This window comes from Artemia sp. Qi Xiang Cuo, chromosome 13 (genome assembly GCF_049724085.1).
Source record: "Artemia sp. Qi Xiang Cuo chromosome 13, ASM4972408v1, whole genome shotgun sequence".
NCBI classification, from domain to species: Eukaryota; Metazoa; Arthropoda; class Branchiopoda; order Anostraca; family Artemiidae; genus Artemia; species Artemia sp. Qi Xiang Cuo.
Genome location: NC_142806.1, coordinates 32,842,298 through 32,867,686, shown reverse-complemented (window position 1 = coordinate 32,867,686; position 25,389 = coordinate 32,842,298). Strand labels below are relative to the sequence as shown.

Sequence of the window (25,389 nt, the reverse complement as noted above, 5' to 3'; positions counted from 1 at the left end):
GGGTATTAAAGTTGAGACTTTCGGGGTTACTGCTATTATTACTTCTGCTCTTACAATTTAAGAAAATTTTCTTTAATTAACATGAATAGGACTGACAACCGCCATGCCTTCTAAAGACCAGAACAATATTTGCACTTTACAGAAAACAAAATACATTTTAAATGTTTTCATTTTTTTTTTACTTTAATAAATAAAAGATTATTAAGACTTTCAGGAATAAATATCAGCAAATGCATATTAAACTGACAATCCAGGTTCATATGTTTTTTTTTTCAGCAAAGTACAAATTATGTTCTGGCCGAGGCATGGGAGGTGTCAGCCCTACTCGTGTTGATTTCTACTTGTTTTGAGTTTGACACGCTTATTTATTGTAATTTCTGTTTGACTTTGTTTCTGCTAATTTTTGGTTTAATGGAGCTCTTTACTTTTCTTTGAAAAATTCGTTTTGTGGAAAAGGTTTTTAAATTAATTATTAGTTAAGATGTTAAAAGTAGAATAGCCAAGGCCCAGAGTGTTTTTTTTCACAGTTGAAAAAAGTTTGCAAGAATAGGAAGATAAGTCTACAGGGATGACAGTGGTCAAGTATGTTCCAAAGCATGGTCGTTCCGAAAAATGGAGGAGGATTTCCCTAAATGTTTTCCAGAGAAATTGAATACGGATCGTTTTGGGTACCCGACTCACTGACCGTATCTCAGACAGTTAGCTGTACGAAAAAAAGGGTCAAATCCCACTTTTAGGGCTATAATGAGAGAAAAGTTAAGTCGGCTAGGACACGTTCTGCGGATAAAGGATTGCCTAAGATTGTCCCTGTCGGGTAAACGTCTAGGGCCAAACGAAAAGTAGGCCGCCCCCGACTGGAGTAGGAGGATGTTGTAAGGAAAGATTTGAAGGAAATCAGAACTTCTTGGGAGGGAGTAAAGAGAGAGGCTTTGAATAGATTGTGATGGAGGACGATTGTGATGGAGGCGTAGCTGTATTGACCTCAGGTAGTTTGGTGCTGCAGTGACTTGTTAGTAGTAGTAACATTATCTTCAAGAAGGACATCTAGAAACCTGACAAAACACGTCTGTGACCTCAAAGTAACTCCCCCCCCCCCACTCGAAATAATGATCTAAATCATATCAAATAGATGCTTTCCTTTTCCATGACTTTTTTAGTTGGTGAATAGATAGAATTTAAAATGGATTAAAATTCATCGAAAGCTTGTTGACAAGATTTGTTATTTCCAAAGTCTTTGACAAAAAAGAGGGCTAAACGTTCAATTAGTTTTTTGCAAAAACCTTCGTTACCCCTCTGTTCTTCTTGTCACAAAAGCAATAAGTTTTTTTTTCAATTAGGCCATCGTTTTCAAGAAAAATAATAAATCGCTGTGAAATTGAGCAAGGAAAAGCTTGGAGAATTCATTCTTACATTAAATTTTAATTGAATTGGATTTATTGAAAGAAATTTTATCATTTCTTGAACAATAGCAGTCATACTAATGAATTGAAGGTTGCCTCACATTATTTTTTAGTTTTAGAGCACAACAGATAATGAATATTCATAAAGATTAACGTAAAATTAAAAGGCATTTGAGAAACTGTGGAAAGGTCTTTTCAGCAACTTACGAGGTTTTATTACTACGCGCCTGGGCGCGCATGGGTTCTTTAAGAAGCGATAAAAAGAGTAGAAAAAAAAAAACTCCGAATGACCATCAAATGTCAGTGAAGCCAGAAGAAGAATGGACTGACACGAGCCTTACGCTGCTGTTGTGGCCTCAAGCGGATTTTTGATGCGATGAATTGTTAATAAGATATAAAAAAAATCAGGGGGTTTACGTACGGTTCCTCATGAAATAGTATCATACACTGCTTTAAATACGATTTATACCATGTTTTACTTACCTAAAGTAATCACCTCCCAGGCGAAGACTCCGAAACTCCAAACATCAGATTTTTTGGTGAAGACACTCTGAGATAGGGATTCAGGAGGCATCCATCGGATGGGTAAAGCACCCTGCAATAAACATCAAAAATACTTATAATTTGTATTTTGCATTTAATATTGTCACTTACACCTTCTTTTTGTAATATTAATTTTGACAATTTTGAAAGTTGGTTAGGTCTGCTATAGTGATGTAGCAGTCCATTCACTAGAATTTCTATTCTCTAAATGCTAGCAATTGTGCAGGGGGCTTAAAAAGGGGAGAAGCTAAAATTTCAGTCTAGGGTGGGAGGAGGTAGTCAACATAAAGAAAACCTTATATAGCAGTTTTTCAAGAATTTTTGGAGCCCGACAAAACTCCCTTGACATGGGATCCCCACACCTTCCTTTAGACTGCGAAGTTGGATTAAATTTCTTCCCTACAGAAGAAGATTTACAAATGCAAAATTACCTTATGACTGAGCAGGCTAGACTTGACAAAGAATGAAGAACGACAACATGACAAAGAACGAAGAAAGTGGTAGATATTTACACCGATAATTACTGCCGATCGCTCCTAATTCACTAATTAAAATTAGATTAAAAAAAAGTTTTTTTTTCAACTGAAAGTAAGGAGCAGCACTAATACTACAAACGAGAAGATATTATTACATACATCAGGGGGGTTGCCCCCTTCTCAGTACTTCGCTCTTTACGCTAAACTTTGACTTTTTGTTCCAACTATTTAAGAACGACTCCTAAAACATTCGTTTAATTAGAATAATAGGCTTTTTTTTAACAGCTCTCAAAAAACATTTAGCGTAAACAGCGAGGTACAGGAGGGAGCAACCCCCCTTACATACGTAATAATTTCTGTTCATTTTAAGTTTTAATGTTGCTCATTACTTTCATTTGAAAAAAAACTCGTTTTTTTATTTAACTTTTTATCTTTTTTTTTCAAATAACGCCGAGATATCCAGCTCCCCTCCATGGAAAATTCCCTTCCCAGGAAAACTCCTCCAAGGAAACATCCTCTCACGTAACCCCCTCCCCGCCAGAAAATCCCCCCCAAACAAACTGTATATTTCCCATTATCAAACACTATATGTAAACAATGGGCTAAGTTCATAGCTTGCAGCCTGTGGGGCTGCAAGCTATTTGGGGCTGTGGGGGGGGGGCAAGTCATCCTCAAAGATATTATTATTAGATCTTTCAACTATTCTGAGCAAAATCGCTATCTAAAAATTTTGATCGGATGACTTTGAGAAAAAGGGGTATGGGAGGGAGGCTAGCTGCCCTTCAATATATTTGGTCACTTAAAAAGAGCACTGAAATTTTGATTTTCGATCAAACGAGCCCTCTCCTGATCTTCTAGGATCTGGTTCTGGCATCTTCACCTCTCCTGATGTTCACTGGTTCTGGCAAAAAAAAAAAAAAAAAAAAAAAAAAAAAAAAAAAAAAAAAAAAAAAATGCAAATTCCACATATTTCTGTGCAGGACCTTGAAACCTCTACATACGGGTTCTCAGATATGCTGAATCTGATGGTTTGATTTTCATTAAGACCAAATGAAGTTTTCAGGGTGTCCCCCATTTCAAAAATTTGGAAAATTTTCTCAGGCTCTTCACTTTTGATGGTTACCATTAAACTTGATGAATTTTGTATATTTTGAATAAGCATCAAAATTCAATTCTTTTGATGTAACTATTGTTATCACGACCATGTTTCTTAAGAGTTTTGGTTACTATTGAGTCGCATCCTTGCAGTTCTTTTCCATGATCTGTTTGAAAGACTAATGCTGTAACGAATCACCGCAGATTTACAAAAACAGAACAGAGAGAAAAAAGATTGCAATCAAAACTCTTGGAATTAATCGAATTTTTTTCAAACCTACTAAACACAGATATGTAACCTATAAAATAAGTCCCCTCTCCCACTATTTACAAAATGATAGTGTTCTTACATTGCAGCTATACTTGCCCAAGACTGACTTGATTGATATTGCCATTTTAATTTCTAAGGTAAATACTTTCCAAATTTTCAGGGGCGATCTTTTATATTGCACGAAAACCATTTTTTTTCCCCGAACAATTCAAATGAGGGTTTAAACATAGCCACCTATTAAGTCATATTTTCTGATCAGGGCAACCTTGTTAGTATATGTATGCACAACTCTTTGACTAGTCGACAAACGCAGCTCCTGATACCGAGAGTGTCAGCATTTGGACGAGAAAAAAACACATACTATTAAGTCCTATATATAAATTACCGTGAATGTCTGAATCTGGTGAACGTCAACATTCACCGGTGAATGTCCGAAATACCTTTTTTTCTCCTTGGATTTAGACAGCGCTGCCAGTCAACATTTTCAGCTTTATGCAAGGTTTGATGGTGACAGGTTAGATTGGGTGAAGTTGGGTTAGATTTTTAACCAATTTCTGAGATTTATAACCCAATTTAACCTAACTTTAACTTTTACCATTAAAGCTTGCATAACACTGCAAAAGCTGATTTGCAAAGCTAATTGAATCCAAGTAGAGAAAAAGGAATTTTAGACATTCACCAGTGAATGTCAACATTAACCAGATTTCGGACATTCACAGTAAAATAGAGACATAACTACTAGAGCAGCTCATCACATCAGTAGGTCACATCAAAAACAATTTAACTCTGCCTACCAAGCCCCTACTCAGAGCTCCCATTCTCACCACTTAAAGAAAAATCGACTCCTTTTATAATCCATAATGATTCTACATAAGCACCTGAAATGTTCTGGTTTATTTATTTCGACCTTTTTACAGGCTCTTCATCAATTCTCAATTTCATTCCCCATTCCCCCTGGAATTAATTTTCATTTCCCCTGGTCTATCGTAGGTTAATTCATATCTGAAAATCGTGGTTTTCTAAAAATTTCTTTTGGTTGCTTCAAAATTATGAATAGCCTATCTTAGTATAATACCATACTTCCGACAGTGTTGCCTCGTTGAACCGCGAAAATAAATAATTGCAACTGATTCGTTAGATTTGAGTATATGGCGACGTTCTTTGTCCGTGAAATCCAATCATTAAGAACTTGTTGATTCCCAAGATAACCACAATTTCACAGAAAATCTATGCCTTCGTAAACTGTTCGGTGCCATTTGTTTTTAGCTTATTTTTTTCTAATTTTTCACCCACGTTTCTTTTTTAAATTTGTCGATCACTTTAAAAGTTGTTAAAACTGCATATGGAAGTCTTTTTCTTAAAATTTCTTACTAAACCAACTGAGACAATCCGATTTCATTTTCACTCTCCTTTGTATTTTTCAGAAGATACAACACCAAAATTTAAAAGTCGTGCAAATTGCTCTGCGAAACAACATTGTTTGTGGTGAGACGGGACCGAAAGAGATTAAAACTCAACAGTATTTGAAAAATTAATCATTCCTCAGAGAAAACAGTATGAAAAAAAAAGAAGCTAAATTATATGTGTTACATAAGAAATAAGTTTGCATGATGACTCAGTAAGTATGGCATTCATTAGATGATATTCTTTGTGCCTGATTTTTCGTCTATTCGGTAAACATACGAACCGTGACAGGAGCTGTCAGGTGCAGTCCTTTACCAGTGCCAACTGTGGTGGCGATCAACAAATCAACAGTCTGTTGTGTTCAGAGGCCAAGAAACACCTACCTGCTTGAGGGTCTGATGTTAGAAATACAACTATAAACCGTGCGTGTTAATAGTCCGAGTGAAATGGTTCCTGTTTTTTTTTAAGAATATTAATGGCGTCAGGGTGAAGCTAAGAACTCTTGATAACCTATTGTGTGATATTGTCTATTTAGCTGAACACTTGCTTAATGTGAATAACTCTTCAATGCTAGAAGTTTCATCTGACCATTTTTTTTTATTAGACCTGCTAAAACTACTGCTGGTCGCCCATCTGGTGGCTTATTAGTTGCTGTCATTAAAGAGGTAAGATGTAGTAGTTTTGAATCTAGAGATCTATACCTCGCAGTTCATTTAAGTAGTATATTTCTCGTTTGTGCGTTAATATGCCAACTAATTATTGTAATTTCTACATTTAGTCGATAATATACGTTAGCTTGTGCGTCCCTGTCAAAATTACTGCGTTAAATTAAGTCAGAAAATAAATCACTATTCCAATGTGGTGACTTCAACTCAGACATCAAGAAATACTGCTCCACCTTTTACACAGTTGCTCCTTTCTTCATATGCCAAGCGACTCGACTGTTTGCTTTATAAGTCCAAATCTTTCTTTTACGTTCACCATTCTGATTCTGCATCCGATCTTGATTTTGTCCTCTTGAATATCCTGGAACTTCAGAGTATTATTGTTGACGTATCTGATGATATGTTAGCAAGTGACTACTTACATTTGCAGTTTTTTATAAATTTGTTTATGCCACAAATCGATCAATAGCCTCAGTGGTTTCGCAAGGTGCATTGGCACGACATTGATACACTACTGTAACAAAGTGTTTTGTGTTCTATGCTGTTTAAAATAAAAATTCCATTTCATCTTCAATCTACAACACTGAATAACAACAGCCGGGATCTAGATTGCTATCTTGCAATCGAGATTACTCATTTGATTAAAGTAGTCGCCTCAACGGCAGTACCATCTGAGAGAATTAGAATTGGTACACGGAAAATGGGTGGAGTGATGACCCACAGCTACAACTTGCAGAGAACCGTCACAAGTTATTGTTTAAGATATGGGTGTATGATCATCCCAGATCGGATTTAATTTTTGGGATCCCCAAGTTGACCGAAAAAGAGTACCGGAAAGCTGTATCACTCTTCAAGAGAAGGTAGGTATCCATTCTGTCTCGCGATATCTGAAATAATCTGAAGTTACTGTGGAGCAAAGTATCAAAGTTCACTTCTTCGTTTTGTTCACATTCTAAACCTATTGATGTAACTTCTTGGGAAATACACTTCTCCTCGTTATTCTCTGATAACCCTCCACCACTAGACCCAACTTTTCGGCAGATTCTCCATCACTATTTTTCTCTGCTAGACCATAGCCGAAATCTTCTTTCTATCACGCCAGCGTCAGTTCTTATGTTAATCGTCTCCTTAAGAAAGGTAAAGCTCCTGGTTCTGACGGATTGCAACCTGAAGATCTGATTTACGGTAGCACGACACTAGTTGGACATATGGTGTTACTTTTCCAAGCTTGTATTGCGCAACAACTTGTACCGACTGCACTATGCGAGGGCATCGTGACGTGTGTCCCAAAAAGAATAAGGACCCACATCTTGTGATTCCTATAGTCCAATTACAGTTTGTTCGGTTATTGCAAAACTCTTTGAAAAGATTTTTCTCTTAAATATCTCGATTAGGTGTGATCATCAGTTTGGTTCTCGCGTTGGTCTTGGCTTTGGGAATGCACATGCAGTTTTCATGTCTATTTTGGAGAGGCATGAGAGAATGAAGAAACCTTTACATGTTTGTGCAATAGATATTTCTAAGGTATTTGATTCAGTCCTACACTCGCAAGCTATTTCATCACTTTTGAGGAGCGGGGTAAATCCATTTATTTGTGTCTCTCTGTGGCAATGGCTTCAAAACTATTTGACACGTGTCCGCGTAAAAAATCCTTATAGCAGCTGAATTTCTGTGCGTCGCGGAGCAAAATAGGGCTCAAAGTTAAGTCCTGCAATATTTAGCAATGCCTCCACTGTGTAACCCACAGAATACCACATTTTTTTATCGAGCCATCAGTAAACGCGAGTCACCTCGGACTTGCATTCAGGACCTCGATTAGAGCATCACGGTCACTAACAATCATTGTGTTGAGAGAGAAGTTTAGAAAGTCTTATGGACTTCTCTCTAGAGTTAAAGGACACATAGAAAAGAATACGCTTGGTCGGCTTTATTACTCGTGTCCCCCCCCCATCGTCTTTTTCTGGTGCCATTATGGAATTTTCTTTTACCACGTAGGAACGCCAACAAATTCAGTCTGTCTTTTTCAAATTTTGTAAGTATTTTCTCCATGTTCCTATTTGGCCTCGAAGTAATTATATCTTCAAACGTTACAGAGTTTTGAGATATTTGGTAAGACAGGTGTATTTGTAGGCAGATTCAGACAGCGATCTGAATCAGTCGTTGATTTTCCGTTGGGTTGTATTAATCGTTTGTGAGCCATTGTTAGTGTATTTTTAGTGTTCGCAATGATAAGTATTTTTTATTATGTATGTTTCTTTTTCGTTTTTTATTTTATACTCCTCTTAGTGCATTTTTGTATGTATAGAGGCTTCAAATATATTATTGTTATTGCGCTCTGGCCCTTCGCAGAAGAGTGGTAGTCCCGCTCTTATTTGAGGTAATTTTTGCTCATTTTAGCTTTCAATCATTATATGACTTATTTTCTAATCATTTCAGGATTTAATACGGCTCTTTACTTTTCTCTAAAAACTTTCTTAAAATTTTTTTTTCATAAATCAAGGTAAAAAAAAGGATTAGTATAAGAAATAAGTTGTCATTGTAATTCAATTAAGCATGACATTCTCCAGCTAATATTCTTTGCACCCGCTTGTTTTTAAAAGTCCATATAAGCCAAATTATACAGACAACCACGTACTGAAGAGGCCTCTCGGCCGACTACTCCCCTAAATTTCCCTTTTCTCTGTAGTTTCCAAATAAATAATAATCAAATAAACAATCTATCACTTATAATCATGTTGTAACTTTTGAAATTTTATTTATTTTATTAAAATAAAGTAGAGGGCGCAGTTTGCAGTAAATGTAAGCAAATTGAATCCGAAATTTTCATTTTTCCCACACCTTCATCACCATTTCTTGAAAATAAAAGGGAGTAGCAATAAAAGTAAAATATAGCGATGATTTAGATCCCATTCAGTTGTTCCACGAACTCCAAGATATAAAAAAAAACAATTCAACACCGAAACATTTCCTTAATGAAACCTATAGATGTGTTAGAATTAATTGTGCAATACGGGGATGAAGGGGTGTTGACAAGTGTAAGAGTTGTCTATCAAATATTATTAACGATTGCAGTAAGGTTGCCAGTTGAATGACAATTTCATATGACAACATGGCCACCAGACGAAAAGGAGCCTAGCATTCTAAAGTTATATCTCAAAACGAACAGTCTTCACTACTTATGACCCCGGGAAAAAACCCTGGATTACTTCCTAATTAAAACCTAGTTAAGGTCAACAGCGACAGAAGGCTCAGTGATCTGATGTTGATATTTAGTGAAAAGGCTCTTGTGAAATTGTTGAATAGCTGGATTCTTAATTGTTTTTGTTCATCATTGGCGCCCATTGGAGGGTGCAGGCAACATGAGCACTGTTCCAGATTTTGTCCCTTCCCCTCCCCCAGATTCCTCCCTCCCTACACTGGAAAGTACCTTTTTTGGTGGAATTTTCATTGAAAAACGTCTTTTTTGGTATTTTCAAATATATTTTAAAATAAAGACAAGTTTGGCCCCCTAGATCTTAAAAAAATACATGTTAAATCAAATAATCAAATAAACAATCTAACAGTTATAATCATGTTGTAACTTTTGAAATTTTACTTTTATTAAAATAAAGTAGAGGGTGCAGTTGCCAGTAAGTGTAAGCAAATTGAATCCGAAATTTTCATTTTTCCCACACCTTCATCACCGTTTCTTGAAAATAAAAGGGAGTAGCAATAAAACTAAAATATAGCGATGATTTAGATCCTAAAAAAAAATAATATAAAGCTATATGTCAATAAATAAGAAAAAGTGGCAAAACGTACGGACAAAGATTAAAAAAAAGGAAAAAGACCAAAATATGGAAATCTCACTACAGTTTAAAGGCCTGTCTTCATTATGGCTTTTTCAGGCAAATTCGGCCGAGTGCCGTTTCAGTGAAGACAACTGTTGGACTGGAGACAATTGTGAAGACAATTGTTGGAGAAAATCGCTGAAGAATTTCAAGCGCAATTTTCAAAAACTAGATAACAGAGCAATGCACGATGGCTAGATTTTGTACTTATAACATTGATAAAGAGTTCTGGACTGCTAATCTTTATTACATTGAGTATATTCTTAGTATATATTCTTTTTAAACTTTTTCGCATGCTGACCAATGGTCTGTGTTGCGCAGGTACCGATCTCCTGATTCGATGTCTTCGGCCGGGAGTGCAATGCGTGGTTGGGCACAAATTATCCGACGCTTCCCGTTTTTCCCCCCAGATTTCTCCAGGTACCCATTTAGAGCTGGGTTGACTCCGGCTGAGCTTACGGAGTCACACCATTGACCCTGGACCTTAGATCTTCCAGAGCTAGGAATGGCACATAGGACGTCTACGAAAAGTCACCAGACATCACGGAGCTGAGCTGCAGCCCTGACGTCCTCCCACTGTGATTGAAGAAACATATCTTTTCTACTCAGATCCTGTTCATACTGCCGTCACATGGTGTATCTTGGTCGACCTCTTTTACGCCTCTATTTAGGGCACACACATAAAATGCACATGGAAGTCAATCCTCTGGCATAAGAAGAACGTGGTCAAGATAGTCCATATCCTACGTTTCAGAAGGTCAGTAGCTAATGGTTGGTCGGTTCGCCGGCAAACTTCTATGTTCGCAACCTTTTCCTGCCATTATATGTTCAGTATTCTTCTAAGGAACATGTTTTCAACGGCTAGGACGCATTTTTCCAGTTGGACATTTAGTTTCCAGCATTCACTTGCATAGAGAAGAATGGACAACACATTACTATTAATGAGGCAGAGCTTCAAGCGCATAGAGTATTTCTAACTGCACTGGATTGGTTTCAACTTATTAAAAGCCTATGTAGCTTGTCCAATCCTCCTCTTGATTTCGTTGGCTTTTTCGTCATTATAATCAATCCAACTCCCGAAGCGCTTAAATTCATTGATTGTTCAATTGGATCCTCCTCTTGATTTCGTTAGCTATTTCACCATTATAATCGTTCAATTTCAGTTTCAGCGGAGAGCCAGATGTAGCCATGCTCTTTGTCTTACGGACATTCACCGTAAACCCCACTTTTTTGGCCTTTCTACCTATGGCGTCGAGTAGCAGCTGCAGTCACTGTTCCGCTTCTTCAACGAGAACAACGTCGTCAGCGAAGTCCAGTCAGAGATCTGTCGACTGCAAATCTTCACTCCAGAGCCGAAGACTGCCTTTTAGTCCATAACAATAAAAAACAGGGATAGGACAAATCGCTGTTTGACACCAGACATTATCTTGAAGAAACGCGTATCCTGACTTTCTGTGCGCACATACCATTCACTATCTTCATAGAGTGCGACTGTCATTTGGACTAGTTTATCAGGTACTCCAAAATCGTCATAAAACCTTTCGATCAACAGAATCGAGTGCCTTTTCAAAATTAATTAAGATCATGTATATTTTATTTTGTCCCATTCCACAGACTGTTCAAACATTGGTCTAAGAACAAAATAAGATCAGAACCAGACCTACCAAGTCGAAAGCCATGTTACTCTTCCCTGAGATGTGAGTCTAGGGCTATTCATAGGCGTTTAAATATGACTGTGGCTAATATTTTATTAGGCATAGACGTTAAGTTAATGCCCTTCCAGTTGTCACAGATTAGCACATCGCCCTTCTTGAAGAGTTTGACCAGTATGGTCCAATATTTAGGGACTTTTTTGTTATTCCAGATGACCACTAGGAGAGCAGTCCAAACATTTATGCAGGGTCTAAGGGATGTCTCCAGCATCTCTGTCGTGACCCCATTAACTCGAGATGCACGCCAATTTTTCGACTTTTTCCCCGGTGTCGTCACTTCTTCGGTGCTGGGAGGGGGGAGGGGCAGCACTAACGTCAATTATTAAGAAAGGTCAAATTGACTATGGGCCATAGTAAGATCGATTATGGACCAGGGGCGACTAAATAATTTAGTGTTAATGAACATAGAACGCGAAAAATTATAACCAATCAATCAATTGGGACGATACAATTAATAATTTTGTACATTCTAAAGAAGACAAGTCAGATTTAAATAAATGGAAAATTTTGTCAATAAATGATTTTTTTTTTATTTGGCCTGATTTTTTGAAATTTTGGGAGACAGGAGGGGGGGAAATCAAGATTTTTACCCGGGCACCAAAGATGCCAGAACCGCTTCTGGTGGTTTCAAATAATTCATAAATGATACCTCTTATCAGCTTTTTTGACTATTTTAAAATTGGAGTATCCATTAAGTCATGGGATAGGTCCGTTGAGACAATAAAATCCAAGAGTTTGCTGCTTTTGTATCCATGGTGACAAAGAAAAGTTACCAATAATAGAATAAGTATATCTGAGAGGAAATTTCAATTATCTCACTTGTTTGCTTGTGGTTTGTGCATACGGAAGCAATCTTACAATACAGACTGCCGCGGTGCATTGAGGTTAACAATTAATCAGAATTAGGCAGGTTAATTAAATTGCCAAAAAAACTTAATCCAAAGAAGGTCAAAATTATTAATAACGTCAATCCCTTCCTTAGAAATAACAGCTTCGTTAGCCTAACTTTTTCTTTTATACTGCCAAATAATCATTTCAAAATAAAAACATTTTGCCAGGACATAATGAATAGTAATGAAAACTCATTCTACTTATGTAACAACATGATATTTGAGGCTGTTAAAATATGCATAATTATATATAGTAAGAAAAAAGTATATTTAATTGATAAACAGCTAGATAAATACTCTACTAACAAATCGCAAACATAATTGCTGTGATGAAAAACGAGATAATTGCAGCATTAAACTGCACAAATCACTACTGTGTGAAATAGACAATAGAAAATATTTACTTTTAAGCTAAAAAATATTCAAAGAAACATGAACCACATGCACTAATGTAAGGTCAATATTACAAGGTTTTGTGAAGTCTGTTTCAGGGTGTGGCCTATCCTCGAGCAACAACACGAGAAACAGTGCCCAAAAATTAAAGAGACAAGATTCTTTGGCCCAGCTCACACAGGTCTGGCCCTAATGGAAGGGTTCAAAACTCACAACCCGAACAAAGTATATTTTTAGGTCATGATTTTTCTTTTTTTAAGGGTTCGGGGTAGGGGTCGTGTGCATCACATTATTTTTTGGGGAGGGGGGGGGGATAATTCGACTACCTGTATGTACAAGTGTGTTTGGCCATCAAAATTTTTTTTGACATTTTTTGAAATCGGTATTTGCGGTTTCTTGTTAGGAGTAAAATAGTGTTTTTTTCGCTATTTTCAACATCAATTGAGTTAGGTAAATAGAGAACCGAGATTGTGTTTGTGGAAGGCCTTTTAAAGTACACATCTCCTAAGTTTCTCAATTAGGAAAACGGACGGGGGCCATTCCCCCTCCCCCTGCCCCCCCCCCTGTATTTTGGAAAAAAAAACTTTTTGGTACTTTCTTAGAAGAAATTTAAAGAACAAAAGATTCCGCCCCCTCATTTTGAAAAAAAATAAATATTTTGAATCTTTATAAAAAAAAAATTCAACAGCTCCCCTTTTTTTGTCAATTGGCGTCCCTGCTGCTTCCACATTCTCCCCCTCCACGGAACCAGTAGGAAAAGTGATCAGGAAAAAGTAGAAATAGTAGCTTGAAAACACCTCCTCAGTGTATAGTTTAGGCCCTGGATTCATTGTTGAAGGTTTCATCTATCTAACTTAATGTTTTTCAAAGATAGCAAAGAGTCGATCATCTAGAATGTTGTCGTCATGACGATATTGCCAGTCCTTGAGTAGGCGTAAAATACATAATCCGCTGTTTTCTCTTATCTTTAAAATGCGATATTTTTGTATTTTGGCTTCTTTTCTCTTTTAAACTATTTAACGATTCTTAAAAAAAAAAATCTTTCAGAGGCAGCTCCTTAACGCTGCCCAAATAGATAGCCTTATGTCTTCAGCGTAATTTTTTCTCGACCACTTTGTATGAACAAGGTGGTTGTATAAACTTCGGAGGGAGCTCATTCGAATATAAACCAAGGTTAGAGTTCAATTTTTAAGAATCGAAAGGATTGGAGGGGAACAAACCTCCTTACATGCCGTTTTTTTTTTGTAACCTGACCCCTTCATAACCCCCCTAAAACCCGTTAAAAATTTCGAAAAAACCATTTGATTAAGAATTGTCAAAAGGCCCTTTAAATATGTCTTCAAGTATAACATGACCCCCTCCCCCCCCCCAAAGCACCTGGGTCGAGGGCTGTAAATAATACAAATTGCCAGTTGTTTACATATAGGTTTTATAACAGAAAAAAGAGTGCTTGTTTGATTTTGGGTGTATGATTGAATTGAAACAGTCATAGATCGGCTTCTTGGTCTAAAGGAGAAGACATTTTGTTTTTAGAGGGAGAGAGGGGCTATGGGGGCCCGGAAATGGAGCGAAACATTTTGCTTCATTGAGCTGGAACTTTTTGTGTCAGATTCGTTTGAAACCTACAGCCGTAAGTCCTTGTACCGATTGGAGCCCAATATGGAAAATAATATAGGTCACGCCCCCCCCCCCGAAAAAAAACAGAGGCTCATTTATTGATCCGTGGAAATTTTGAATGGGGCTCATTCGATTAGTGCCAATTTTAAGGGTCAAAAGTGATTGTACGGCAATCAACCTTCCTCCTTTGCTCTTCCCTGACACCCCATGCCTCCCCCCCCCCATAGGCCCTATGATATCCGACCAAACTTTGAGATAATTATTTTGTTCAGAAATATCGAAAGGTCTAATAAGTATGCATCCACAGTTGATATCATCCCCATTACCTCAGAGATAATAGCCCTAAATTATGTAAATTACCCATTGATCACAGATTGGTTTTAGATGAATAAATAAAAAAAGGGAACAGAATAATTTCTGTTCGCTTTAAGTTTTATTGGCGCTCCTTACTTTCAGTTTAAAAACCTTGTTTTTTTGTTTAATTTCTGAATGTTCTTGAATTAATGCAGGTTTTGATTTTGGCTCACCGTACATGAATAACTAAAGCAAAATTTACATATTAATTTTACTTTTTTTTTGTCTAAATGGCTTCCTCAAAAGTTGTTTAATTTTATTTACGAATGTTTTTATTGGTAATAAATATACGTAACTTGCGAATTAACTTAAGTAACGAACTTCTTTTTTCGTATATTTTTATTACGCATAATAGGGGGTTCAACCCCTAGTCAATACCTCGCTCTTTACGCTAAGTTTTAATTTTTTTCCAATTCTTTAAGAATGACCCCTTAATCACAAAGACCATTAATTAGAATGAATAGCTCTTATGAAAGTACTAAGAAAACTTTAGCGTAAAGAGTGAGGTATTGATTAGGGGGTGAACCCAATCATATACGTAATGGTTTCTGTTCGTTTTTAAGTTTTGATGTTGAAAAGTTTTCAGTTGAAAACTTGCTTTTTTTATTTAATTTTTGATCGTTTTTTTTTTAATAAAGCTGGGAAATTCGGCACCCCCTTCATAGCAATGTCCCTTTCCCCTGAACGTAACCCCCTTGGAAACTTCCTCCATGGAAATATACTCCCACGTAACCCCCGACCCACCACCCCCACTACCAGAAAAAATCCCCCAGGAAAACGATTGTATACTTCCCAAAAACCAATACTATATGTAAACATTGGGCAAAGTTCTTGCAGCCCTTCCCCCGGGAACTGTGGGAGATCAAGTCATCATCACAGACATGGTTATTATATTTTTCGACCATGCTGAACAAAATGGTTATCTCAAAAATTTGATCGGGTGACTTTGGTAATGAAAAAAAGCGTGGGAAGGGGCCTAGTTACCCTCCATTTTTGTCACTTAAAAAATGCACTAGAACTTTGAATTTCCGTTTGAATGAGCCCTCCTGCAATATTCTAGGACCACTGGGAAACCATAAAAAAAAACAAATAAATACGCATCCGTGATCTTTCTTCTGACAAAAAAAAAAAACAAAATTCCATATTTTGCAGATAGGAGCTTGAAACCTCTACATTAGGGTTCTCTGATACGCTGGATTTGATGGTGTGATTTTCATTAAAGTTCTATGACTTTTAGGGGTATTTTCTCCCTTTTTTCGAAAATAAGGCAAATTTTCTCAGGCGCATAATTTTTGAGGGGTAAGACTAAACTTGAAGAAACTTATATATTTGAAATCGGCATAAAAATTTGATTCTTTTGATGTGTCTATTGGTATCAAAATCCCGTTTTTTAGAGTTTCGGTTACTATTGACCCGGGTCGCTCCTTACTTACAGTTCGCAACCACGAACTGTTTGGAAGTTTGATTTTTTGTTCCAGTTATTTAAGAATGACTCCTGAATCACAAAGACCGTTTAATTAGAATAATACTCTGTCAAAACTTCAAAAAAAAACTTTAGCGTAAAGACTGAGGTATTTAGAACAGGCGACCCCCCTTATACACGCAATAATTTCTGTTCGTTTTAAGTTTTAATGATGCTCCTTACTTTCTGTTGAAAACACTTTTTTTTTATTTAGTTTCTGATCGTTTTTTAAATAATGCTGGGAAATCCGGTTCCCTTCCATGGGAAATTTCCCTCCCGCACAAAAATTCCCCCGTAGAAAGATCCTCCCACGTAACCTCCCCCTTCGACCAGAAAAATCCCCCCTGAAAAATGGCTGTATACTTCCCAAAACCCAACACTATATGTACACAATGGCCAAAGTCCATAGCTTGCAGCCCTTCCCTCAGGGACTGTGGGGATGAGGGTCAAGGCGTCCTCAAAGCATAGTTATTAGATTTTTCGACTATGCTGAAAAAAATGGCCATCTCAAAATTTTGATAGGGCGACTTTGGGGAAAATATGAGCGTGGGAGGGAGGCTAGCTCCCCTCCAATATTTTTCTTCAATTAAAAAGGGCACTAGAACTTTTGATTTTCGATAAAATGAGCCCTCTCTCGATCTCCTATGATCGCTGGTTCGGTACGATCACCCCTAGGGGAAAAAAACAAACAAACAAATAAACACGCATGCGTGATCTTTCTTACGGTAAACAATGCAAAATTCAACATTTTCGTACATAGGAGCTTAAAACCTCTACAATAGGGGTCTCTGGTATGCTGAATCCAAGGGCGTCATTTTCATTAAGATCTCTTGATGTTTTGGGGGGTGTTTACCTCCTTTTTCAAAACTGGGCATATTTTCTCATACTCGTAACTTTTAATGGGTAACATTAAATTTGATTAATTTTACATATCTTGAATAAGAATCAAAATGCAATTCTTTTGATGTATCTATTGTTATCAAGACTCTCTTTCTTAGAGTTGTGGTTACTATTGAGCCGCATCGCTCCTTACAGTTCGTTACTTGGTTCTGTTTGTTCGATTACATTGGAGCTCTTGGAGATCGTGCGCTTGCCCAAGATTCCCGGACTCCACTAATGGAAACGACAGGCGTACCCGAAATGCGCAATCAAACGACAAGCGTAAATCAAACGACGTCATATTCACCCGATTTTCAAATTATGTGCAATATCTCGAGGTTGGCGTAGCGGAAAGAGTTGAGATTTTCCGTGTATGTTGAGGAGGGTAAAGTGGGCTACATATTTCAACGGGGAAGGGGGAAGAAATAAACAAACAAACACTATGTGTATACAGGTTTATCGAAACAGTATATTGCAATACCTCGGGAACGACTTAGGGAATGAAGTTAAGATGCTTTTCCAGATACTATAGGGGGAAAGGAGGGGGATGAAAGAAAACTTTTGAATGGGACCCCAAAAAGGTCCGAACATTTTCCGACATACAAATTCTAGGGTAAGTAGACAGGACCGAAAAGACCCTAATCAGAACAACAAATTCAGGCAGAATGGTGTAGTTACATCTATTCTTAGCGCGAAAAATTTGAATTTTTTTTACACTGTTCTGCTTTAGAATTTCATGCCATATAGACACCTTAGTTAAAATTTCAGGATAAGGGAGCTTTGGTTTCTTATCTAAGGCTTAATGTTCTACTGAGTTAGCAGCCAACGGATTTGTTATGCCTAGGCACGCAAGAACACAATCATTTCACAAGGCGGAGCGGGGAATGGATATGTCAAATAGTTGAAACAGGGAGATTATAGTAATACTATGGGATATCTAAAAAATATGGCAGTTTCTTTTTTTGGGGAGGGTGGAAGGTCTATATACCACCACTGATGTGGTGGTATATAGTGGTAGCCATTAAACTTAATTGAGCATAATAATATGAGAGGAAATTAACTTTACCTTTGACCTCTGTTCATATATTTCACTACCAGTGTCTTTAATGCTCCTTGACAGTCCAAAATCTGCCACTTTCGCCACTTTTTTATGGTCAATTAGGACATTTCGAGCCGCCAAATCTCGATGTATTATCTATAAAATTAATAACGAAATAAATAGCTTCTTTTTATGATTATGCTAGATTACTAAACCTTAGAAATTTCCAGGGCTCAGATGAGAACCAAATTATTAAGCCTTTAGTTCTCATTTCTGAATCCTGCCCATTTGACTACAGGCTGGAACGGCAATATTTAATTAATACCACCTCTACAGGTTATCCTTAAAGACCTTGAAGACTCGCTTCGATGATATTAGTTTAGCTTCGTTCAGCCTCGTCCATTTTGCCACAAATGGTGAAAACAAACCAATCAAACGCTGTGTATAATTCAATTTAGTCGAATGTTTTTCTTCTTTTTTTTTTATTAACAAATGGCTCACGAAAAAGCAAAACAGTTTATAATGCTAACCCAAAAACACAAAACAACTATTATTGCACTTCTTCGGGAAAAAAATCTTACTCCTCCCCCTCCCCCACCCCTACTAAACAAGTAATCAATAGTTCTAAAATCAACATGTTTATAGGGAACTTGAATGAATCCCTCAAAATCGGATCTTGGGCACTTTAACATGGCCCTTACGCAAATTAAAAGCAACTAGATGATATGCGAAAAATCAAAGGTTCCAATGAGGTAGATTTTCTGCCAGTGAAACCAGATATAGAAAAAAAAAGTGCTAAATAATATAGAAAAAAGTTAAAATTCGTGCTCAATTTACACTTTGAAAGGACATTTTTCAATTATTCTTTGGATACAGTCTGATTTTTGCTTTTGTTTTAAAGAAATAGCCATTTTGTGTTTTCTTTGGTCTTTTGAGTTTTTGTCTTCTTTTATTGATTTTCCGTATATGTTAAATCCTTTTTGAGGGGGTTTGAAGGTTGTTATTTTATTTACTTTTCTTGGCACATTCTTACCAGTCCAGACGGCTTGGCGGAGGCAATCACCGAAGTATCTGGTTTCTTTCTCCATTTAATTTATCCCGTTCGTTTTACCTTGATTTTTTCTAATATTCATCAGAAAAACTTTTTGCACAAAATAAGTTTTTCAAAAAAAAAGTAAAGAACTCCATTTAACCAAAAATGTACAAAAATAGAATCAAATAATCTACTAAGCATACAACTACCACAAATCAGTATCAATAAATAAATGAAATTCAAAACAAACAGAAATTAAAATAAGTCAAACTCAAAACGAGCAGATATTAATCTGAGTAGGGTTCTAAACCCTATGCTTTCTAACAGCCAGAAAATAATTTGTACTTTACTGAAAAAGTTAAAAGGATTTTACAGAAAAAATGTACATTGTCAGTTTAATATACATATGCTGATATTTATTCCTTAAAATCTTAATTAATTTTTGATTTCTTAAATTTATAAAAGTGAAAATATTTAAAAGAATTTTTTTGGTGTAATGGAATTCTTTACTTTTTTTTTGAAAAACTTATTTTGTGCAAAAAGTTTTTTGATTAATGTCTGTTCGTTTTATATCGACAAAGCCTTTTTCAGGGAGAAAGACTGAGCCTCTTCTGAAGTGAAACAACCATCCCTTCCATAAAACCTTAAATACCCCTTGGGCTTAACTTACAACCCTTGCCCCTAATCTCTGGGGTTTGTTTCAACCCCAAAAGCCTTATTATATAATATTTTGACTATTTTGAATAGAATGGCTATCTCAAAATTTCCATTAGAAGCTTTCCGGGACAATACGACGTGTGTGTAGGGGGGAGGAGTAGCTGCCCTCTGATCACTTTGACTCCTAAAAAGAGCACTAAAGCGTCTGACTACCAATCCAATGTGTCCCCTCCGAAGTTTATATGACACCACTTTCAATAAAAACCCTGTATGTCCCCAGGATATAACTTACAACTCTTAACTTACATCCATCCTCAAAGACATAATATTCAGAACATTTAACTACGTTGATAAAAATGGCTATCTCAAAATTTTGATTGCATGTGTTTGGGAAAAAGGTGGGCCTGAGAGGGGGGTTAGTTGGCCTCCAATCAGTTTCGAGTAGCCTATTAAAAAGGGCACTAGCCCTTTAAATTCCCAATTGAATGAGCTCTTTTTGAAGTTTCTACAATAACATTTTCTATAAAAACCTTATATGCCCCCAGGGCATAACTTACAACCTTTGCCCTGAAGGCTGTGGGGGGGGGAGGTGTCATCCTCAAAAAAATAATTTCCATATCTTTCAAATACGTTGAACAAAATGGCTATCTCAAAATTTTGATTGGATGCTTTTGGGGAAATGGTGGGCGGGAGAGGGGGGTTAGCTGCCCTCCTATCACTTTCGACTATTAAAAAGGGCACTAGCCCTTTCAATTTCCAATCGAATGAGCCCTTTTTGAAGTTTATACGAAAACGCTTTCCATAAAAACCTTATATGCCCCCAGGGCATAACTTACAACCCTTGCCCTGAGGGGTTTGGGGGTTTGTCATCCTCAAAGACATAATTTCCAGAACTTCCAAGTACGTTGAAAAAAATGCCTATCTTAAAATTTTAATCGGATGTGCTTGGGGAAATGGTGGGCATGACAGGGGTGTTAGTTGCTCTCCAATCACTTTCGACTATTAAAAAAAGCACTAGCCCTTTCAATTTTCAATCAAACGATCTTTTTTTGAAGTTGCTACGACAACACTTTCTATAAAAACCTTATATGCCCCCTGGGCCTAACTTAAAACCCTTGCCTTGAGGGCTCTGAGGGGAGTGTCCTCCTGAAAGACATAATTTCTATCTGAAAATCAGCTACGTTGAACAAAATGTCTATCTCAAAATTTTGATTGGAAGTGTTTGGGGAAATGGTGGGCGTCAGAGGGGGGTTAGTTGCTCTCCAATCACTTTCGACTATTAAAAAAGGCACTAGCCCTTTCAATTTCCAATCGAGTGAGCCCTTATTGAAGTTTTTACGACAACACTTTCTGTAAAAACCTTATATGCCCCCAGGGCATAACTTACAACCTTTGCCCTGAGGGCTGTGGGGGGAGTGTCATCCTCAAAGACATAATTTTCAGACCTTTCAACTACGTTTAAAAAAATGTCTATCTCAAAATTTTAACTGGTGGATGTGTTTGAGGAAAGAGTGGGCGTGAGACGGGGGTTAGTTGCCCTCCAATCACTTTCGACTATCAAAAAGGGCACTAGCCATTTCAATTTCCAATCGAATGAGCCCTTTTTGAAGTTTCTACGACAAAGCTTTCAACGAAAACCTTATATGCTCCCAGGGCATAACTTACAACCCTTGCCCCGAGGCCTATGGGGGGGGGTCACCATCCTCAAAGACCTCCAGAACTTTCGACTACGTTGAACGAAATAGATATTTCAAAATTTTGATTGGATGTGTTTGGGAAAAAGGTGGGCGTAAGAGGGGGGTTAGTTGCCCTCCAATCACTTTCGACTATTAAAAAGAGCAGTAGCCCTTTGAATTTCCAATCGAATGAGCTCTTTTTGAAATTTCTACTTCAAAGCTTTTTATAAAAACCTTATATGACCCCAGGGCATAACTTACAACCCTTGCCCTGAGGGCTGTGGGGGAGTGTCTTCCTCAAGAACATAATTTCTATCAGGAAATCAACTACGTTGAACAAAATGGCTATCTCAAAATTTTGATTGGATTGCTTTGGATAAATGGTGGGTGTGATGGTGCTGCTTACTGCCCTCAAATCACGTTCGATTATTCAAAAGGGCACTTTCCCCTCAAGCTTTCTGTCGAATGCTCCCTTTCCCGAAGTTTCTACGACAACTCCTTTGATACGACATGCCCTGGTCTAGAAAAAAAAAAAATGATACATTGTGCCAACATCGTTCTTTACTTAGGCAGAAAGCAGCATCGGCGCCCTGACCGGCACAGAACAAAACAAAAATCATAGACAGGTTACATGTTTCAAGGTACCATCACATAGAGTGGAGGTTGATGGTTTTCAAACCAGCTTGAATTTCCAATCTTAAGCCTCGTTTTCATTTGCCGTTTAACGGGCAAGTTGGAAAGCGAATCAACCAATGAAACTTTGACAAATGTATTTTTTCAACAGAGCAAGGGAGAATGAGGTTTCCAATAAGCTGGTCCATTTGGTTGTTTTGTCCGTAAAACATGAAATGGAAACGCAGATTTTGATGTTTTCCATAGTCTTTCACCGAAAGTATTTAGACAAAGTTGATTCATTAAGCAATCAACAAAATAAATAGAATGAAATATTGTATGCTATCTACATCTTTCAAAGAGAATTCCGAACTTAGTGCGTTTCAATTTAAATGAAAACAAGAATAAGACAAAAATTACTTATTCTAAATTGGGATTCAAAGTAGGTGTCACGGTTTCAGCAGTAGATGCAACATAGTTAAGAGTGAATGCCACATTCGTTACGTTATACGCAGTCATTGCATTATGCTAACATTTCTCTAAATGTTATAGCAGAGAGCAATACCTTAAAAACAGTGGGATGCTCTTTACTAGGTTTAAGCTAAAATAAAACCTGTTTTTTCCTGTGCTTGACAAAAAAGGGTTATCGATCCCCTACCCCCCCCCCCCTACTTTTTATTCTATAGGTTGAGATTTTATTATCTCAATGTTTTAAAACCAAGTATTCTATTCCGCTATATATAAAATACATTTTCTGAATATATAATGCCTAAAAATTATTAATTGATTTTGATCACAAAAGTTCAAGAATGAAATGCCTCATTTCTTGTTATTCCTTTAAGGGGTATTTTTATCCTTTTTAAATTTCCAACGTCTTTCATGGTTGAAGAAATTTTTCTGAAGCCTTTAGGCTTTTCTTTTCAAATTTAGTTGAATTCTTAAATTCTGCACTACGATTTTTATGCTTTTTTATGCCTGTCGTCTGTCATCCTTTTTGGCTAGTTTGGTACATAATTCATTTACAAAACCAAAATAAATTAGCTTACCAGCATAACGCCAAGCTGCAAGAGCCCTGACAGAGCCTTACACAGAGGAATATAGTAGGTAGAGGAAGAGGAATTCCCCAGAGAAGCACAAAGGACGAATCATTTAAAAAATGTTAGTCTACAAAGGACAAAAACTGTAAAAAAAAAACCAAGACTTCAGCTGCCATTATCCACAGCCCCCTATATACATTCCTAATTGTGATATTAGGAATGTGATACAATCAGGAACAATTGTGATACAAAAGTTACAGCAATTCCCCAGAGAAGCACAAAGGACGAATCATATAAAAAATTTTAGTCTACAAAGGACAAAAACTGTAAAAACACCAAGACTTCAGCTGCCATTCTCCACAGCCCCCTATATACATTCCTAATTGTGATATTAGGAATTTGATACAATCAGGAACAATTGTGATACAGATCAGGATTGCCCAGCTGGGCACATTTTATGTCAAAAGGACACATTCCCATGTGCCAGGACATAAAGGCAAAAAGGGACACAATTTGTAAATTTACGACGTAAATCGAAAGATTTCTCAACTGGATATATATTTTTGTAAAAAAATTTAACTTTTCACCAAAGTAGTGCTTTTTCTCTCTTTTTTTGGGCATACAAGTTTTGCCTGAGATCTCTTAAGTAAGGGATTTTCTCCAAAGTAAGAGATTTATATGTTTTATACAAGTTTCGTGCGCCCACACTAATTCATTTTGTATTAATGTTTTATATAGATCTTTTTCGTTTTCATTGTATTTGATGTTAACTGGCCGCTTTGAAAGATATTTTCTAAGCGTCTTTTGGTTAATAATACAACCGGAAAAAAATTAACTCTAGTGTTTGAAAGGTCAAGATGGACACATTTTAGCTACAAATAACACATTTTTGGATGCTTTGGAGACACACTCATGGACCAAAAATTTGGCAACTCTGCATGCGATGGGTCAGGGTTAAGACAGAATTGGATTAGGTCTAGTTTATTTGACTAATGTTTATATTGAATTTGTTTAGTCACGGTCAAATGCAAAGTCAAAGACTCTCACATTTATAGAGAATATCGTCTTGTGTAAAATATAAGAGTGTAACTGCCATACTTACAGAGGAGGGAAGGTAAAGTTTTCAGCCCTTTCACGGGTGCTAGCTTTTTTAACATTTGAACGAGAACTAGTCTGTAAATCATACAATACGCAGCAAAAAGATATGACTTTATTTTAGCATATGGTATTTCCCTCTCAATCATTAAAGTTTATTCCTGCTTTTCAGAGTGTCAAGCGTTGCCTATAATAAAGAGCCATAAGGCTTCACTGTATTCTTATTATTATACATCTATTTTATTTTTTCCAGAGCCATTTTATATGAAACGGGTACAAGAGTCGGAAGTTATCGAAGGGCGACGAGTCCCCCTCCTGCCCTTCGCCCCCCCCCCATAAAGACATAGAATAAATATTTTGATATAGCAATTTTGTTCAATATACAGGGTTTGTCCGGAAAGTAATAGGACTGATTTTCTTGCGCCGCGAATGTACTTCGGAGCGTGCATGCGCCGACTGGATTCAGTAGACGACGTTCCTAGCTACCAAACGAGTGGCTGGTCAGTTGTCTCCGAGCACCTGGAGAGTCAGGACAGACATTTTTGCGCGACTGTGTTTCTGCGAGTGGTGCAAGCTAAAAATGCAGCGTCAGTTAGAGCAGAGGTACGTGATTAAATTCTGTGTGAAACTCGGTAAATCTGCAACAGAGACGTTTGATATGATCAAGCAGGCTTACCCAGATGTTGCTTTATCGAGAAATGGTGTGTCTCGGTGGCACCAGGCCTTTTCCGAGGGCCGAGAAGAGGTCGCCGACGAAGGTAGTGCTGGAAGAGCTTCGATTTCGGCAAACACCGACAATGTGACTCGTGTGCGCAAAGTTTTGAACTCAGACCGTCTATCAAATATTCGTTTAATTACCCAAGCGCAAGATGTGCGCGAAGATGGCCCAAAAGTGCTCACTGACGACCAGAAATTGCGGCGAGTGGAAGTGTGCCAAGAAAACTTGAACATGTGTGAAAGTGACCGCCAATTTTTGAATAAAGTAATCACAGGTGACGAGTCCTGGATCTCTAAGTATGGTCCCGAAACAAAGACGAAATCTTCCGAGTGGCACACGTCAGCGTCTCCTCGCCCAAAAAAGGCAAGAATGAGGAAACCTAAAGTGAAAACGATGATCATTATCTTTTTTGACATCAAAGGCATCGTCCACCATGAATTTGTTTCTCTTGGACAAATCTTCAGCGCCAAGTTTTATGTGGAAGTGCTCAAGAGACTCAAAAGAAGGGTCAATCGGGTCCGACAAGACATC

The 25,389-nt window shown here is 37.3% G+C and overlaps 1 protein-coding gene across 1 annotated transcript in view; it reads right to left on the bottom strand.

The window, feature by feature from the left end:
* LOC148945205 (uncharacterized) overlaps nucleotides 1–25,389 on the bottom strand; it is a 149,826-nt gene that overhangs the window by 18,714 nt on the left and 105,723 nt on the right. The window contains exons 9-10 of the mRNA XM_089098604.1: nucleotides 18,058–18,186; nucleotides 1,884–1,995 (exon numbers count right to left, since the gene is read on the bottom strand). Coding sequence (XP_088954730.1) covers nucleotides 1,884–1,995; nucleotides 18,058–18,186 — 241 coding nt within the window. The remainder of the gene's footprint in view (nucleotides 1–1,883; nucleotides 1,996–18,057; nucleotides 18,187–25,389) is intronic.